Source organism: Strongyloides ratti (genome assembly GCF_001040885.1).
Source record: "Strongyloides ratti genome assembly S_ratti_ED321, chromosome : 1".
Taxonomy (NCBI): domain Eukaryota; kingdom Metazoa; phylum Nematoda; class Chromadorea; order Rhabditida; family Strongyloididae; genus Strongyloides; species Strongyloides ratti.
In genome coordinates, this window is record NC_037307.1 from 4393917 (window position 1) to 4413946 (window position 20030).

Here is a 20030-nt window from a genome sequence, read left to right on the forward strand (position 1 = left end):
AAAGTTTTTTTTTAAAAAGTAATTGATAAATATAAATTTTTTTTATTAAACATATGAAAAAAAACATTTTATATAAAAATTTTTTTATTTGTTATGTTATATTTATAGACATTTGTTATTTAAATTATTTTTATGTTAATAATGTCTTTTATTACCTCTTTTTTTGTTATTTTTAAAAAAAAGTTTTTTATTACATTGACAGTAGGGGGCATAACGACTACTTGAAATACATGGCAAATTTTGGCTTTTTATTGGATTAAGGCGTTTGATATCATCGGCAAATAAATTAAATTCATCATCAAATATGGATGTAAATATTCCATTTCCAGGTTTAACAGTACCAGTTATTTTCCAAAAAATGTCTTTATTGTCATTTAAAATATAAGAAATTTTAAATGGACTATTCGGTTTTAGTGTTAATTTATAACAATACATATCCAGTTTTGATTCTTTTAACTTATTATTTAATGCTCTTATAAAAATGTATTGAAATATTTGTAATATTTCTTCTGGTACATATTTAAGTGTTGTAAATGTATATGAATCTATACAATTTTGGTGATTAATATTCAAATTTGAGCAAGAACGTTTACTTATTGGTTGAAAAATACTTTTTCCTTTTAAATAATTATTTTTTATTTCAATTTCTCCATCAACATTTGTGGAATCTATCTGTTCAGCTATATTATGTAATGTAGCATATATATCAAATGATGATATGTCAATTCCTTTAGAATTGTTTTTTAAATTTTGATATAATTTATTTGTTTTACTGAAATGTTTTGGAATTGATACTAACATAAATGGTTTAACATCATCTATAGTTTTTGTTGGTTTTTCATCATCATCATTTACCATTTCACCTCTATCTGTTAATAGGAAAAAGAAACTTTTATCTAATATATCAGAATTGGTAATAAAAAATTCTGTTAATGCTAAATCTGCTCTTTCAAAACCATTTGTACTTTTATTTTGAAGTCCAGTAATCCAATTTATTGAAAATTTAGGACTTTCACTATTGTGTCTGTAGAAGTCTTGACTATATGTTAATAAATCAAAAAATGATGCTTTACATTGACCAGTATAAATACTATTATACTCATCATCAGTACTAGTCAAAAATGAGGTAATTTTACCATAAGGAAATGAAGTATGATTAAAATTTGGTTGAAATTGATTTGGACAATTAGGATTTTTAAATATAGAATTAAATCCATTTTCTGCTAAAAGTGTTACATAATTATTTCTTTGAAAAATATCCCCAATAAATCCCATATCAGAAAATGACTTTTTACAATCATACAAATTTAAATCAGCCTTTTGATAAAACATTTTTTGTTTAAAACTTTTAACATCATTAATATTTTTATTTGAAAACATTGCATAGACATTTCCTGTAGTTGTATTACTTACACTAACATAATCATCAATCGTGAAAACATTACTTCTGGTTCTTAAAAAATTAGTCACTTTTGTAAAATGTTGGTAAATACTTTTTTTTGAAAGACCTTCTAAAACTAATATATGAACATCATATTTACTATGATTTTTATTTTCATTCCTTGAAATAACTTCCATTTTTGGTGTACTTTTAAATTTTAAAAAGACATCAACTAATGTTATAATGTTACCATTTTTACATTTTAAAATATATGTTTCACATTGTGGAGGTTGATTATTAATAATTTGATATTTGGATTTTATTAAATTATGTAATCTATTTCCATACATACATCTGAAATAAAATGAAAAAAAAGTAATGGATAAGTAGAAAAATTTTAAATTAATTATTTAAATATGATTAAAAAATTTTATAATTTACTTACTTATAGTAACATAAAAGATTTCGTTTTTTTGGATATTTATATGAAATTGACCCGTTATTGTATATTAATACAATATCATTTCTTAATTTTGAAATACAAGAATTACTATTTTTATATAAATAATCATTGTTTCTATTTGTTAAAGTATTTCCATTAAATAATTTTGAATACTTTAAATTGGATGTATTGACAGAATTTTTGAGAATATACAAAAATGCTTCATATGAATATGTTTGAAATCTTGTTGGATCAAAAGCAACAGAGACTGTAAAAATGTAGCAAAAGTATAAAAATACCCGATTCATTGAAATGTTTATAATTACTAATCGGATAAAAACAATATCCAAAATATTAAAAAATTACTAGGTCATTGTTTACGTAAATTTGTTTTTAATATATTAATTTTTTTTTTGCAATGTCAATAAATTTCCGAATCAACAAAATAATTTTCTTGTTACTTTAACGTTCCTACAAATTAACCAGATTGAACTAATTGATTAAAAATCAAGAGATTAAGAGAATATTCACTTTTACGGAGTTTGTTCCAGCAAATTTAATAATGAATAAATTTATAAATTTTTTTTTTTGATTTTTTTTTAACCAGTTTAAATGGCATTCGGATTGGATTAATTTATTGAAGGTTAAATTGATTTAGTTTTAATATATGATATTTAAAAGAAACAAAAAAAGTAACATTTTAGTTTATTTTAAAATGAATAATTTGAGCTCCAAAAAATTGGAAGAGTATTATGATATACGTCGTTTTGCATTTATTACCATTATTATATCAACGATAGCCGTAACAACATCTATATTTACTATGCCAGTTTTATTTAACTATGTTCAGTATATTGAAAGTCCCATGAATTATGATATTAGTTTTTGTAAATCTAAAACAGACAACATTTGGAAAGAAATTGTTACAGTACAAGTTCTTTTAAATTCTGATGGAAAAAAATTCAAAAGATATGCTCAAGGTGTATTTACAGAATCAGTTGCTACTTTTGATAATATACCAACTGGTGGTGGTTGTTGCGGATGTGGGGTTTCAATGCCTGGTTTGCAGGGAGCACCTGGAGTACCAGGAAAAGATGGAGCACCAGGTCCAGATGGTATGCCAGGACAAGATGGACCAGAATTGTTATTATTTCAATTACCACTTACAAACCCTGATTTTTGTTTTGACTGCCCAACTCCTTTACCTGGTCCAATGGGTAAGCCAGGACCGAAAGGCAAACCTGGAAATGAAGGCAGACCAGGAACACCAGGACAAAATGGAAAATCAGGTATTGGAGGAGTTTCTGGTATGCCTGGTCAACAAGGTAAAGCAGGACAACCAGGTAATGAAGGTGCACCCGGTATTCCGGGAGTTGTTATTGAAGTTGATGGACCAATAGGACCTATTGGATTACCAGGCCTTCCAGGAAGCGCTGGAATTGATGGGCAACCTGGACAAGCAGGACCAGATGGAGAACAAGGAATGATTGGTCTTTCTGGAGATCCAGGAAGTAATGGAGAACCAGGAAAACCAGGGAAATGTGGTAATCAAGGAGAACCTGGAGCACAAGGTGAAAATGGAAGTTGTTCTCATTGTCCAGTTCCAAGAACTGCTCCAGGCTATTAAAATGTTCTCAACACTAATCACAAATATTTCAAAATAATTCTTATGAAAAATCTTATCATAAAAAGTTAATTTTATATCAAAAAATTATTCTCTTTTTAACAACAAAAACCATTTTGAAATATTACACAAAAATATTAAGTTTTTTAAATATCAACATTTTAGCATATTTTAAAAAAAATTTATTCATCAATGCTCCACATACAAATTTTAAATCAAATTTACTTTTTTTTTTAATTTAAAGATCATCTAAATGATAAACATTCTTAAATAAAAAATTAAAAAAAATTATTAACTAAATATTTTACACAAAAAAAGACAATTAAAAAGAAAGAAAAAAAATAACAAAAGATAATGTAGTTATCTAATATAAAAATAAATAACACTTTGATATAAAATTATCTTTGATTTCTCATCAGAAATGGCAAAAGAATTAACATTCCTTTAAAATGTTTTAATTTAATACAACTTGTTTTATCTTTTTTTTTTTACCATTATTAGTATTAAACAGTTTATGTATTACTAACAATTCTCTAAATACTTCTTGGAATTTATTAATCAATAAAAAATGTTCTTTCTCGTTATAAATTCTTCTTTTATCATTTGAATTTAAAGTCTTTTTTCATTTTTATTGACAAAACTTTTATCTAAAATATTTAATGAACTATATTAGTAAAATATATTCAAATTATATATACTGAAACTTCAGAATTTAAATTTTATTCCTACTATCGTGATAATATTTAAATTAACAAAGTTAGTATAAAAATTTTTGAATTAAAATCATTAGCATTCTTTTTTAAGTAATATTATAATACACTTTTTTTTATCAGCTTCTTTTTTTATAAATTATTTTAATAAAAAATATTTAAAAATTTATTTTTTTTTGAGTATTAAAGCTATGAAGATCTTACTTATAATTACTAGATAATTTTTTTTCCTTGAGGAGTTAATTGAACAAGTAATGTTAAGATAAATGTAGTAAATGGAAATAGTGATACAAATATAAATATCCATGTATATCCTAAATCAGCCAAGAAATATTGACTTGTCAGGGATAATAAAATTCCTGACAATGTTGTTGATAAAATTAAGAATCCATAATTTGTTGCTTTATATTTTGGTCCAAAACATTTGACAATTGCAGTAATAAATAATGCATGTGTTGCTGCTAGGCAGATAAACATTAATATTAACTAAATAAAAAATTTAATAAAAAATAAAGTTTTAAAATTACCCATAAAAAGTAGATGTACTGTCCAAATAATTTAGTTAATGGCATTGTTAATAATAATCCACCAGATAAAAAACTTGCAATTGACATTGTTACCTGAAAACTTGTCATATCAGTAAGTAATCCCCATCCAATTCTAGCAATGGCATTAGCAATTGAACCAACTGAAAATGCATAGGCAAAAAATTTGTCATTTGATATAAAAGTTTCACCAAATGTTTTATAAAAATTATAGTAAAAATTTCCATAAAATGAGCAACAAAATAATGCCATAAATAATAGGTAAAATGTTGAACTTTTTAAAACTTTTGATGGGATCATTGATGAATCATCATTTTTTGATTCTTCATAACTAGATATTGATAAAGAACTTGTTGAAGATGTTTCTGTTTCATTTTGATTTAATATTTCATCCTAAAATAAATAAAAAAAAAATTTAGTAAATATTTTTTATTAAAATAAATTTTACAACCACAATACATTTTTACACTATTCAGAGAGAAACTAACATTTTCCCTTTCTATGTTATCATATGTTTCAGCATCCAAATTATTATTAGAATCATTAAGATATGTATACATTATATTATTATATCGATCATCATAATAATTTGGGATATAAAATCTTTGTCTTTCTATTGAAAAACAATATAATATATTATTAATAAAAAACTTTTGAATATCTCTAAAATAGGGAATATTTTCAATTGTAATTTTGTCATACAATTTAATAAATATAGGTGGATCATTTAATTGTTTTTCATTTAACTAAAAAAATTAATGTTTTTTAAAAATAATTTTCTTACCTCTTCTGAATTGACAGGTGGATTACACATAACAATTAATCCTATACATTGCATAATTATATATGCAATACTTAATTTAAAAAATACATTTGGTACATTTTGTAATAATTCTTGTTGTGTAAAATATCCATTTTTTGATGTTTCTAAATTTTTAGGATTTATTAATTCTGTTTGAATTGGGGCAAAAATACTAGAACTTATACCAAAACCTCCAGCAACAATACCAGAAACAAGACCAACATTATTTGGTGCCCAATTTATTGCAACTGCCACTGTTGTTACATATGCTATTCCCTGCCCCAATCCAAACATAATACCATACGTTATGAAAAAAGCATTAAATGAATATGAAATGGTATAAGAAGATAAAAAAACTCCTAAAGACATAATAAAACATCCAATACCAATTGCTATTCTAGGTGTTAAGTATAATGAAAGATATCCACCAATAATCATTGCAAATGGAAAACATCCCTGAAATGTTGGAATCCATATCATATGCTCAATTTTTATACTTGGATTTGTATAATTTTTCATATATGATGCCATATATGGTAACATATTTCCAAATGTATGATATGTTCCAAGTGATAAATGAATTAATACTGCTCCACAAATTATAATAGATAATCTTAACTTTGGTGATAATTTCATTAGAATATGTGCAACTGGGTCTGTTTTTTTGGCAAATGATAACATTTTAATATGTATTATTTATTTCTTAATAAAAAAAAATTATATATATATTTTATAAAAAGTTAAATTTTTATATTATTTTTTAATCCAATTTATAAATTAGTAAAAGTTTTTTAATTCAATATAATAATAATAAATTTTTTTAAATATACCATTTTAGTTTTTATTATATTTAGTAAATATTATTAAATATTGTTAGTTAAAATTATGGATGAATAAAATTTATATCATCAATAAAAAGGCATATGTGTATAGTTGAAAATGCACTATGAGATATAGAAAATGGCAAAATTTGGTAAAAGTAATAATATATTATGCTTAAGAAAGACCTATAATTGTTTTCTCTTAATTAAATTGAATAAAAATAGTCTCCTTAAGATAAAAAAAAAGTAGTTTAATTGTTTTATATATAATTTCAAAATGATATTTATAATTATTTTATATTTAATAAAATAATATTTAAAACAAAAATTTATATTTAGATGTGATTAATATAATATTCATTCATTTTTGTTAAATACCATCATAAAATGTTGATATTCATAAGAGGAAGTTTTAAACAAATACAAAAATCGAAACATAAGTTAATGATTATAATAAAAAAATACAGACTAATTCTATAAAAATAAAGGTTAAAAAAAAAAGAAATTGTTATAACTTTTCATAAGATGTTTGGTGGAACAATATACATAGAAGACGAAGAATTTAAGTAATGAAAAAATTAAAAAAAGAATTTTAAATTTATTTATCTATTTTCTTGATAATAATAAATAAATTGTATAGTAAATAAGCAAAAGATATTTATAAAAGTATTTTAAAAAATATTTAACAAAATTAAGTTTTTTATGATGTCATTTAATACATAAAATCAATATAAAAAAAATTTTTTTAATTTATTGAAAAATAATTGTTTGCTACATTGTTATGTTTTGTTTCAATAAAAAAATATCAAACACATTTGTCATTTTGTTAAAAAATATTAAAGCGTGTATATTATGGTTATGTAACTCAAACAATAATTATATAAATAACATTTTGACCAAACTTTATTTTTTTTTCTAATAAAAAAAAATATATATTTTTCACTGAGAAAAATTTTGTTTATAAAATATTTTATTCTATGATTAATTTACACAAATATATTGTAGTATAAAAATTTCCTTGACATAAACAGGTTCAAAAATTTTGTTAAATAGTTGCATTTCCGTTGATATTATTAGAATTTTTAAGTTATTACATTTTTAAATCTTCCTGTTTTATAATTGATTTTTGAACTATCATTTATTAAGAGAATAGTAGTTTAAAAAATTTTATTAAAAAAAATCTACCAATAAATTAGTGTGTAAATTTAGAAATGTTTAAAATAGTTTTTTTTTTCTTATTATATTGTAATACATTAATATTAAAATGGTAGTTTATTTTATTTTTTACCAGTGTTTGTCATATAATAAACTGATTGATACCATTTTCCTGGTTGAAATTTTGTCCAAAAACCATTCATATTTGGTTTACCATCTTTATTTTCTTTGTCTTCATTTAAAGAATCAAAATCGATGGGACTTGTCATGATATCAGTTTCTTTGTAAATTTCTTCTTCATTTTCTGCGGTGTTTAAAGTAGTTGATGAAATGTTCTTAACATTTATGTTTTCTTCTGTTGAAGAAGTAGTTGATGGTGTTAAAGGTTGTGTTTGAAGGCGACTCATTGGTGTTTTAATTTTTTTTAACTTTTTTTTCTTTGATTTTGGTTTCGGTGTTGTGGTAGTTGTGGTGGTGGTAGTTGTTGGGGAAATTGATGATGATATTGTTGTATCTTCATTTGATTCCTCCTCCGACTCTTCAATAATTTCTGTTGATGAATCTATTTTACCAGTTGATGAAGATGATAATTCATTTTCAGTAATTTTTTTATCATTTTCTTGTTTTACATTATCAATTTTAGTTGCTCCTGTAGTAGATTGTAATAATTTTTGCCAAAATGGTAAATGTTTTGGTGTTGTTTTATCTTTAACACCAATTGTAAATCTATCCCAAATATTTGGTTTTGAAGTTGTTTTAGTAGTATTTTCTTCTTTATTTATACTTTCATCAATATTTTCATTCTTTGTCATTGAATTTTTTTTCATAAATTTATTATTTATACTTACTATACTATTAATTTCTTTATTATTTTTAATAGAATTTTTTTCTTTATCAGTTGTCATATTATTGAATTGTGAATGATCGGTATCAATTAAAGTAGAATTTAAGAGTCCTTGAGAGTTACAAATAGCTGTGGCGTAACATCTACTTAATGTTTGGTGAACATAACTTTTTGATTTATATGGATCTTTTCTACTTTTTGATAACATTTGATCAAAATTACCATTACTTTTACAATAAACAGTATCACTAGTATCTTGACAACTAAATGACAAAACTTCTCCCTGTTCATAACAATAATTAAAACACATTATACCAAAACCCATTTGACTACATGCTCCATGTCTAGCTTTATAAATTGAAGCACATGTTTTTTTAAGTTGAAAATTTGATCCAACAGGTTCTTTGGCACCCTGTCGTGGTAGTATCCAAGTTTTGTCTAATGATTTTAATAAAATATTTAACTTTTCAACATCTAACATTTCAGATCTACCTTGTCTTATAGTTGATGATTGACTTGATGTACTTACTATACCTTGTTTTTGATTATATGGTATATTTTTTCTTGAATTATGACTATTTGAACCATATCTATTTTCAGATAAAACACCATATAATATACACAAAAAAAGAACAAATAACTGTTTATTAAAAAGAAAAATAGATAGATTCATATTTATATTTTAATAGATAAATAACCAAATAAATTATTAGTAAAAAAAAAAATTCGTATCTAAAAGTTTTAATATTAATAAATGATGAAGTTTCAATAGATGGCAAAAGAAAAATAACAAAAATTGATAAGATGAATTAAGTAATTTTTCACATTCAACCTCCTCACGTATAACTTCTTCACATAATTTATTTTAAGAATATGTTAAAGATTCTTTATTACCTTTAATTTAAATAGCTTTATTTTTAATAAATATTAAAACTAAAGTAATCTACGATAACAAGGTAAATCATTAATAGTATCAATAAACTTAAATAAATAAAGTTTTAATTTTAATAAGTTAAACTAATAAAAAGTATCTCACACCATTTGAAGTGGTTACGCAACAAAATAATTCCAATATCTTTAAAATATAGTATAAAAATTTTTACTAATATTAAGATAAATTTAATTATATCTTCCTTCAAAGCATAAAAATTATTAATAAAGGTGATAGGTCATTTATAATAAACTTTTTATATATATATCTTATTCAACAAGATTTTCTAGTTTAAAATTACTAAACTTAGCAATTCTTAGAATGACAAATATTTGACATGATTAAGAAAAATATCTTTAAATTAATATATTATTTAAAAATTTCTTTATAATGTCAAAATATTATTATAAAAGTAAAAGGTGATGTATGACATTAAAAATAAAAAAAAAGAAGACATAACTGATATATATTTATAGTTAAAAAGAAATGATTGTGATAATGATATATTATTATTATTATTATTTAAGAAATTCAATTCTTCATGTCACGTTTACCTGATCTTCTTACCTCTTAACTCCTGAACCATTCTAATCATCTTCTTACATATGTATCAATAAGTGTCTTTATTAATAAAACTTCTTCAATTTACATAATTCACGACACTTAATATTAACATATAATATCTTTTCTTATTATATTTATGCATATAATTTTTGGTGTATTGTTTCATTATTTAGAAACTTTATATAATCAAATAAACACAAGAAGATATTTCAATTTATTAAAAGAACGTGAATAATTACTCAAAGAATGGTTATTATTATGATTAAAATTTTGTAATTAAAGATTTTTATCCAAAAATATAAAAGATATAATAAGATTGTAATCATATTTTGTTTTACTATATATATATATATATCTAATAAATATATCTTTGTTTTAAAATTGAAAAAAAAAAGAATTTTTTTATTTTATTTTTAAAAATAAGAAATAAGAAAAACTATAAATTTAATTACAATTACAATATTATAATCTTACTTCATACATATACATATACATATATAAATAAATCAAATTTTAACATTAATTTAATATAAAAGAAAATTTTAAAAGTATTGTTTTAGATATCTAATAATTAATAAAGTACTAATTTTATTAAATTATCTTTCATGACCTCAATTCCTAAAGATTTAATCTTTTTTATAGAAATATATCCATGAAAATAAATGTATACTTTAAACATCTTGAATATCAACTTTAATTTATTTTTACACCCCCAAACATGTATTATTCTAGTTATCCATTAAAGTTGAAAAATTATATCCCTTTAAATATCATGCTATCATATAACCATAATCATTATTATCAAATGAATAAGTCTAGTTCATTGCCTATTACCATCAAAAATGAATGTAAAGAAAAAAGTGTAAGGTGGACTAATGAAGAATGGTTAAAATTATATAAATATGGTGGATTAATTATGTTGTGTCTTCAACAAACAAGGTTTGTTCTTTCTTTTTATAATTATCCTTTTTTTTGCTATTTCTTCTTCTTTTTTTTTTTATTTTTGTAAAATTTTGTTCTTTTTAAAGTATGCCATTAATGACAAGAGCAGCAAGAGATAGAAATTCTAATGAAGTATTTTTGACAACAGTAAATGTTTTTATGATGGATATATTAAAATTATTTTTTTGTATATTTGTTTTAATAATTAAAGAAAAGTCTTTTGTTAATTTTTATAAAAAAACGGTAGGAATTATTTTTGGTGATTGGAGGGATACATTAAAATTAGGAATTCCATCAATATTATATATATTACAAAATAATTTATATTATATTTCATTAAGTAATCTTGAACCAACAACATTTTGTGTTTGTTATCAAATGAAAATTTTTACAACAGCTATTATGCTTAGGATGCTTTTAAATAAAAAATTATCCACCATACAATGGGTAGCATTACTATTTTTATTATTTGGGGTTGTTGAGGTACAAATGCAATACTCACCACCAATTTCAAAGATTGATTCAAGTGATCAAAATCCAACAATTGGTTTTATAACTGTGTTTTTAATGTGTTTTACGAGTGCTTTTGCTGGAGCTTATATGGAGAAATGTTTAAAAAAGTCAGATGTTGATATATGGACACAAAATATTCGATTAAGTTTATATGGATTAGCTATTGGAGGTGGATCAATGATTATTAAAGATTTTAATAATATTCAAGAATGTAAGTTAGATATATATATTTTTTTTATAAATTATTATACAAAAAACATTTAGATGGAATGTTTCATGGATTTGATATATTAGTTTGGATATTAACAGCTGTTAATTCAGTTGGTGGCTTATTAATTGCTTTAGTAATGAAATATGCTGATAACATTCTTAAAGGATATGCTCAATCAATGTCAATTGTTGGTGCTGCAGTAGGATCTATGTTTTTATTCAATTTTTCACCAAATTTTATGTTTCTATTTGGAACAGCTAATGTTATACTATCAATTATTCTTTATTCAAATTACCCTTATGTAGCTCGTTCATAATAGTATTTTTTTTTTGTATATACATACGTTTAGCTATCATATCATAAATCACTAAAGTTATCTTTTTTTATTTCCTAATCATAAACAAAACAACTATCTTCTAGTCTTAATTTTTTTCATGGCAATTACTAATTCAACAATTTTATATAAATAAGCATCCAATGGAAAGTCTTGTTCCTCCACATCCTCATCATTATTTAATACCAATATATCCCATCGTGGCCAATCATCTAAATCACATTCTGTCTCTGCATCATCAATTCCCTTTGAAAATACATACCCGCGTTTAGTTCGTGATTTTTCTCCTGCAATCATTCTTACTGTAATAACACTATTACTATATGTTTCTTGAAAATATATAATATCTGACTTTCTTCGACAATCACTTATTATAATAACATCAGATTTTATAGATTTTTCCATAGTTTTCTTACAAAATATATGTGGATCTATACGCCGTTGATCCTCTCCCCATTTTACCATTCTTCTTCTATAAATTTCTTTATAATGTGAAGATGTTTTTAATTCACAACCATCTAAATCATTAAGTTTTGCAAATTCATCCTTAAGTGGATGAGATAAAGAACGAATTTCAACATTTATATCTCTATCTGTTAATAATTTAGCTAATAAAATACAAGTAAAATCTTTTCCTGATTTTCTTTTTCCAGACATACATACAATTATAACCATTCTAGATTATATCAACAATAAATAAATTTTTAATAAATTACAAATACAAATCTTTTTTTTTTTTATTACTAAAAATATATTATAGTATAATATTTAGATAAATAATACGGGAAATAAAATTATATAAAAAATAATTATTAAACTTAATAAAAAAAATAATAATAATTATATAATTACTCATAAATATTAACCTTTTATTTTCATTAAATTTTCCAATTATCGTCTTAAGAGAAAAGTAAATTATTTAATAATTCATTATTTTAATTTTAATTAAAAAGTTTTTTTTAATATACTATAAAATATGATCAAAAAACAAAAAAGAAAATATATATATATACATATATATAAAATTATTCCATAAAACTATGTAAAGATCATACTATAAAAATTAAAATATTTTAACATACATAACTTAAATTTTTATAACATTATTTAAATATAACAAAGTTTAAAAATTATTATACAACAATACAAGGCAAAGGAGCTGTATAACTAAAATTATACCATTTGTCAACCATCCCTAGATACATTTTTAAAGATTTATCTGAAATATATTTATAATTTTAAATCCAATATTTTAAACAAATAATAGTTTTTCTTAGTCATATACTAAAAAAGGTTGTACTATATAAAAGTAAATTTGTATACATTTAAAGATAAAATTTATTATGCCATTTTAAATAGAATCTAAAATTAAAACTTTTTTTTTTTGTTATTTTTAAATTTAAAAAAGATTTTATATAATTAGATTAATTATAAAAAATATTCTTACAATTTCCCTACATTCATATAATATTTTTCTATAGTTAAATAAAAAATAATAACTTTTTAAAATATTTAAATAAAAATTTATATATATATATATATTTGACATATGTTATATAAGGATAAATTTTTTTTTTAATATAATAGTTGTATAATTTAATTTAAAATAAATTATATATATATAATAATTTAAGCATTTAACTATGTCATGATAACGTAAATGACATAGTAAAAAATTTGTAAGCAAAATGTTAATATATATATGTATATATATATGAAATATTCTTTTTTTTTATTTTGATTGGTAATATATAAAGTAGCTGATATAATATTACTACACATATACTGTAACACATATCTTTTATCTTTTGTAAGAAATCATGAGAAGTATCAAAATCATTTATATCCGTAAAAAAAATAATCTAAAGTCATTAAAGTGAAAATATATAATCACAATCTAATAACCAAAATCTTGATTAATTAAACAATACCACATATCAACTTTTTATTAAATATAAATACCGGAAAAAAAAACATGAATACGAATGTCTTCAAATAACTTATGATAATTTATAGATCAATTTTTATAAACTGATATTACACATACTTTGTACTTTTTGTAAAAGTATAAAATTAAAAATTATCTACATTAATTTTACTTTAATATATAAAAAAAATATTTAGTAAAATATTACAAAAAAAAATATATATATAGTAGTATTGTGAGAGCTTTATAAAATATTAATAAGACATATATATATAAAAAGTTACAAAAAACAGTTCCATGTCGTTACAGTAACGGCAAATAAACAATAATAAATTTAAATGTTTTTTGGTCATTTTATATGAAAATAACAATCAAATGTAAGGATGATAATTAAGCTCCAACAATAATGTTGTTAATAGGAATATGAATAAGTTTGACAAAGAAACCAATAAATCCCATAATGGCAAATCCAACAGCGGTAGCAGTTGCTATCTTTTGATATTCTAAAAATAAAAGAGAGTTATTTTACATATATTGGGAAAATATGTTTGTCAGTAAAAATATATGGCAATTTATCATGGTATAGTTTGCCACTACAATAAGATAAGGTTATTGACGGGCTATTTTGGATAGAAGAAGCAAATAATATGGGGTCAAAAAAAAATTTTTTTTTTAACAAAACTAACCTTTACGATCTGGTTTGGTACATCTTCTTACTAATCTTACAGAATCTTTAGTGAATTTCTTGAGTGGGTCAACAATTTCTTCTTGTAAATAATCCATTATACTTATTAAAATGTCTCTAAAATAATAAATTAATAATACCTCTGTTAATAAAATATATTTGGAATATTAAACTGAATATATTAAAATGCACGGAAGTTTTTAAAGGATGATTTAGTTGTGTTGACGAAACACTTTATGTTTGAACAATTTTTGTTGCGTTGGAAGCACTGTCGAATTGCTAACTTTTAAACAGAAGTTTGGAATTATATGTCCTCTATACGCTAAGTATAGTAAAAAAAAAGCTACTATGTGTATTCTATATCTTTATCGTTATCACGATTAATAATAGTAATACATAGACAAACTTAAATTGACATGAAATTTTTTTCGTCTATTTTTTATAATTAAAAAAAAAAAATTTTTGAAAAAAAAATTTTTGAAAAAAAAACTTATGCTTATTACAGATAAGGAAATATATTTTTTTATAATTTCATTTTAATTTAAAGTTCCCTTTATGAACTCACAAAATGTCATTTTTTGAAATAAGGTATATTTAAAATGGTTTAAAAATTCTATCTCTACAATAAAAACATTTGAAAAATAATCTTTTCTTCCCCAAATATGAACTAAAAACAATTTCAGGTAACCACAACCTTTTTAAAGAAACATATATGGAAAAAAAAGATTTTGAAACATCCTTGAAAATAAAAATTATCTATTGAATGACAATAATTTCATTAAATTAGGTTCATTGGTTCCTATAAAAAAAAAACATAAAAACAATGTTTTTAAAATTTCTTAAAAATTGATATCTATCATATTTTGTTATTTTTTTTTTAGGATAATACGACAAAAAGTTACTTTCTGGTTATTTTATAAAAATGACTAATTATTATTTGTAATATTATATCAAAAATAATAGAATATCTTCTTCTTTTTTTTTTGAATTTTTTTTTATGTAATAAATAATGTCTAGGAGCATTCAATTAAATTTGAAAATATTTAACAAATTACAAATATTATTTAATAAAATTTTAGCAGATGAATGGTTAATCTTTTATAAATCAGAGTTAAAATTAGATATTGCTAACTAGGAGAAATAGGTTAATGTTAAATATATAATTAACAACTATTTGCATATTTTTTTTTATTTTGTCATTGAAGCTATCTAAGAAAATGTTTGATAGAAAATCTAGAAAATGCAAATAATAAAAATTTTACATTTAGTATATAAAATATTTTTTTTTTTCGTTTTAATATCAACAGATAAAAAGTAACATTGAAAGTTGAAATGAAAAATTAATTCATTGGTAACATTTAATTATTTAATGTATAACAAAAAATTTGTTTTAAATAACTTTGTTTTTTAATAAAGATAATGATATTTGATTTTAAATAATCTTGAAATCAAAGTTTTTGTGTAAATTTTGATGTTACATTTAAAATCATAATATCTTATTTCAAATTGATTGAATTTTTTTTTAAATATAAAGTTTCTATATAATAAGATATTATAGTCAAATTACTGTTTATAAAAAAATAAACTAGGATATTGATAAGCCAAATTTTTTAAAGAATAACTCTAAAGTTGTTACTTATTTTTACTACAAAAAAAAGTGTCATAATCTAGTTTATAACAATAATTAATATTTATCCTAAAAGTTTATTTATAATCAGGTTCTAAGGATTGATTATTTATTTTAACATGAACTATGTAATAATTATTAATTTTAATAATAAATCAAAGAATGCTATATTTAAGATAATAAAATAACATTTTAAAATTTTTTCTAACATTACATTAATATAAATTAGGTATATGTATGTAGATGTGATATGGCATAATAACTAGTCTTTTATATAGTTAATATTAATTGGCTAAGACGATTCATAAATTTATAAAAATATACTTTTTGTATTTGAAGGCCACAACTGAAGTCAAAGAGTTAAACAAGTATAAAACTTATTGATAAAATTTTAATTAAAAATCATGCTTTATCCAATGTAATTATTTACACTTTAACCGAAACCGGATTTTATATGAGTCAGAAAAATAGATGAATAAGTGACAGCGTATCTCCATACAAGAGTTTAATTATAGAATATATCTTTCTAAAAAAAATTTTTTTTTTCTAAAAATATAGATATCAAAAAGTAGTCTATATTTTTCTATATTTTAAACTATATTCTTTATATTAAAATAATATAAATTTTATAAATATAATATTGTATTTTTCGAGGCCATCTTACTTGGATATCATTTTGTTAATAACTCCAGCTATCTTTTTAGATATCTTATATATGAATATTTAATCAGATTATATCAATTTATTTAAGATGTATTATCATATTAGTAAGAAACATTTCTAACACAAAATAAAGAAACTGTATTTGTTAAAGAGGACACCATGATGTATAATTAATAATAAAATACATTTTTATATATATTATTATTGTAATATATATGTATAATTATAAATTTTTGCTTTATTTTTTAATATATATATTTTTTATTACTATAAATAATCATTTACATATTTTAGAATGATAAAAAAAGTTTTAATTATAATTGTATTATTTATGATATCACAAAATGTTAATGGAAATTTTCCCGATAATTTAGATGCTTTTTTAGGATTATTATTTGATACAGAAGCATGTAAGTAATTAATTAATTGATTTTTATTTTTATTATTATATAATAAATATTTTTTTAGGTGAAAATTTTGTAGCTAATGCAGATTATTTGGGTGTTGCTACTAGAAAATGTGATCCATATACATGTGATTTTCCTCATGAAATGTGTATGCGACCCTCTGCACTTTATAAAGAGGAAAAAGCTAATCAATGTAGGAGTATACCAGAAAAATGTTTAATAGCAGCAAATAATGGAATGCCTTTACCACCAAAAAAATCATTTACAACATTACCACCAATTATTAATCCTATACCACAATCAACATCACCACCAATACGAATTGTTCCACCAAAATCAAAAACATTACTACCAAAAACAAGAGTTAATGTATGTAGATTAGAAATTGCTCAAGGTCGTTTTTGTGGATTTAAACAAATGTGGTTCTGGAATAAGGAACATAAAATGTGTGAACAGTTTTGGTTTCCAGGATGTGTAACAAAAGATACAAATGGTAACTTGTTTGAAAATCAAGATCAATGTTTAGAAGCAACCAAACACTGTAAAGAAGGTAATAATATCTTTTTTTTTATTTTATTAATTTTTTTTATTATCACAATCACATTACTAATTTTAATCTATCACATTATTATATCACTTCATTTATTTTAACATTTAGAATTAGCTAAAAAAAATGTTACACCAGCACCTATAACAAATGGAAATAAAGTTACTAGGCAAAATAAAAATAAATTTATTGAAACAACATCATCATCTGGACCAATTGATCCAAGAGAGTATGGTGGAAATGCAATTGTTGGTGGAAAAGCTGTAAAACAAAATAATTTATTAGGACTTATATCAAATGCCTTAAAACCAAAACAAGGAGGAAAAAAAAAAGGTGGAAAAGGAAATAATATGGGTGGAAATTTGGCAACACTAGGAGCTTTAGGAAGTTTAGCACAATTAGGTGGTTCTGGAAATGGACCTGGTGGGATGCTTCAAAGTCTTATCGGTGGAATGACTGGAATGAATGGTAATAGAAATGGATTTGGCGGAGGTGGGGGTGGAGGTGGAGCCGGAGGAATAGCTCAACAATTTTTATCAAATATGAATTTAGGCGCATTTTTGTAAGAACTAAATATTTTTTTTTACCTCATATTTAATAACAAAAAAAAAAAGACTAACTATCTATTTTAAAAATTGAACACATTTCATATTGCACAAAAATTTAAAGCCGCTTTTAGATAAATTAAAAAATAATTAATTTTTTTTTTCAGAGGATGATTATCCAGACTATCCAGATATTACTCCTGATCTCTATGAATCTATTTGTTTGCTTCCTCGATACTTAGGAGACAGATCCTGTTCATCTAATACATTATCAAAAAGATTTTTTTACCATTCAATATCAGGAACATGTAAATCATTTTGGTATTTTGGATGTAATGGTAATAAAAATAACTTCAAAACAATAAATGGATGTAAAAAGATATGTGAAAAAAAAGGAAAAATAGATTAAACTATTAAGTTAATATAAAAGTAGTAGTAATATGTTATGTAAATAATTAATAAATAAAACTTTTTTTTTTATTTTAAATGTCCTATAATTGATTATTTAAAATTGTTAGTGAATTAAAATAATGTATATTGTATAGTAAAATAATTTTAAAAAATTAAATGATATATTTTAATGTATAATTATAAAAGACAATTAGTAATTAAAGTTCTTTTTTTATTTGAAAAAAAAAATTAAGTATATTAGTGTATATATTTTAAAACATTTTATTAATTTTAAAAATAAATATATATAAATATTTTATTTGTAAAAATTCTTTATACGTACTTTACAATAAATTACAACTTGGAAATTTTATTGTAACTATCTGTATAGTATTATTTTTAGTAATCATAAAAGACTGTATATCTTTAATATTTTGTTTTTATACTTGGATGTTGATTAAGCATTAATATTTTATTAGAAGAAAAAGAAGAACAACTAATATTATGTTATATTTTATATAAAAACAAATATTTAGTAATTCCAAATAAAATTATATTTAAAAATGTATGTTATCATTTTAATTGTCTTTTTCATCAACTATTTATAAATAATTCTAAATAAAATTATATCATCAGGCTTTGAACATTTGATATATCATGCTATAATATATAAAATAACTCCTTAAATAAATAAAAGAAAATTTCAAACCATAATATATTAGTTAATATCAAATTTTTACCAACAATTGATGTAACTTTATCCTTTTCTTTTGTTAAAATAAATATTAAAAATAAAAATTTTGTTATTTTTATTTACTAGTAATAAAATGTTCCATTGCATGGCATTTTCATATTACTTCTCATGATATTTCAACACTTATATTTATACTAACTATAAAGTTAAAATTTTATATATATTACATTTACTCGTCATCTAAATAGATGATATTTTCTAAATTTTTCCAAGGATATATCTAATATTTTATAAAATAATTTACTTTTAATGTTGTTCACCTACCTATAATTAATAAAGTATTTGATTATATAGTATTTAGCTAATGTTTTTCCTTAATTTATTTGAATCGCGCAAATATTGTTCATATTTATTGTTAAAAATTTACTATATATATATATATATATAATAAATATTTCTATAAATTAAACGTCTATCATAACTACTTTTTAATTTATGTCTTGTTTTTAAAGACATTCATTTAAAAAAAGAACATTAAATTAAATAATAAATAATAGTAATAATAAGTTTTTATAATTATTTTTATTATTATTTTTTTCTTTGTTTATTTTAATTTAATTTTTGATTATTAAAATGATCAATGTATATTTTTATTAAATAAGATCATTTCAATTAATAAAAATTTTTCTTCTACAATATAAATCACGACTTTATCAATAGAAAATC

At 21.7% G+C, this 20030-nt stretch overlaps 8 protein-coding genes across 8 annotated transcripts; 3 read left to right on the top strand and 5 right to left on the bottom strand.

Annotated features, from left to right (window-relative positions):
* Nucleotides 1-135: 135 nt before the first annotated feature.
* On the bottom strand, nucleotides 136-1731 carry SRAE_1000141600 (Protein of unknown function DUF229 family-containing protein; the record flags this gene model as incomplete). Its single annotated transcript, XM_024648368.1, has 1 exon — nucleotides 136-1731. The coding sequence occupies one exon, from the start codon at nucleotides 1729-1731 to the stop codon at nucleotides 136-138; it is 1596 nt and encodes a 531-aa protein (XP_024502353.1).
* An 807-nt stretch (nucleotides 1732-2538) lies between these two features.
* SRAE_1000141700 (Nematode cuticle collagen, N-terminal domain and Collagen triple helix repeat-containing protein) lies at nucleotides 2539-3450 on the top strand (the record flags this gene model as incomplete). The annotated part of the gene is made up of 1 exon (XM_024648369.1): nucleotides 2539-3450. The coding sequence occupies one exon, from the start codon at nucleotides 2539-2541 to the stop codon at nucleotides 3448-3450; it is 912 nt and encodes a 303-aa protein (XP_024502354.1).
* Nucleotides 3451-4370: 920 nt separating this feature from the next.
* SRAE_1000141800 (Major facilitator superfamily and Major facilitator superfamily domain, general substrate transporter-containing protein) lies at nucleotides 4371-6185 on the bottom strand (the record flags this gene model as incomplete). Its single annotated transcript, XM_024648370.1, has 4 exons — nucleotides 4371-4643; nucleotides 4685-5095; nucleotides 5191-5448; nucleotides 5487-6185. The coding sequence occupies 4 exons, from the start codon at nucleotides 6183-6185 to the stop codon at nucleotides 4371-4373; spliced, it is 1641 nt and encodes a 546-aa protein (XP_024502355.1).
* Nucleotides 6186-7602: 1417 nt separating this feature from the next.
* Nucleotides 7603-8997, bottom strand: SRAE_1000141900 (Hypothetical protein; the record flags this gene model as incomplete). Its single annotated transcript, XM_024648371.1, has 1 exon — nucleotides 7603-8997. The coding sequence occupies one exon, from the start codon at nucleotides 8995-8997 to the stop codon at nucleotides 7603-7605; it is 1395 nt and encodes a 464-aa protein (XP_024502356.1).
* A 1627-nt stretch (nucleotides 8998-10624) lies between these two features.
* On the top strand, nucleotides 10625-11801 carry SRAE_1000142000 (UDP-galactose translocator; the record flags this gene model as incomplete). Its single annotated transcript, XM_024648372.1, has 3 exons — nucleotides 10625-10758; nucleotides 10848-11485; nucleotides 11539-11801. 3 exons carry the CDS (start codon nucleotides 10625-10627, stop codon nucleotides 11799-11801), a joined length of 1035 nt encoding a protein of 344 aa, XP_024502357.1.
* Nucleotides 11802-11894: 93 nt separating this feature from the next.
* Nucleotides 11895-12494, bottom strand: SRAE_1000142100 (Phosphomevalonate kinase; the record flags this gene model as incomplete). The annotated part of the gene is made up of 1 exon (XM_024648373.1): nucleotides 11895-12494. The coding sequence occupies one exon, from the start codon at nucleotides 12492-12494 to the stop codon at nucleotides 11895-11897; it is 600 nt and encodes a 199-aa protein (XP_024502358.1).
* Nucleotides 12495-14136: 1642 nt separating this feature from the next.
* Nucleotides 14137-14529, bottom strand: SRAE_1000142200 (Protein transport protein Sec61 subunit gamma; the record flags this gene model as incomplete). Its single annotated transcript, XM_024648375.1, has 2 exons — nucleotides 14137-14249; nucleotides 14433-14529. 2 exons carry the CDS (start codon nucleotides 14527-14529, stop codon nucleotides 14137-14139), a joined length of 210 nt encoding a protein of 69 aa, XP_024502359.1.
* A 470-nt stretch (nucleotides 14530-14999) lies between these two features.
* Nucleotides 15000-18394, top strand: SRAE_1000142300 (Proteinase inhibitor I2, Kunitz metazoa domain-containing protein; the record flags this gene model as incomplete). The annotated part of the gene is made up of 5 exons (XM_024648376.1): nucleotides 15000-15019; nucleotides 17016-17131; nucleotides 17190-17678; nucleotides 17787-18237; nucleotides 18388-18394. 5 exons carry the CDS (start codon nucleotides 15000-15002, stop codon nucleotides 18392-18394), a joined length of 1083 nt encoding a protein of 360 aa, XP_024502360.1.
* Nucleotides 18395-20030: the final 1636 nt, after the last annotated feature.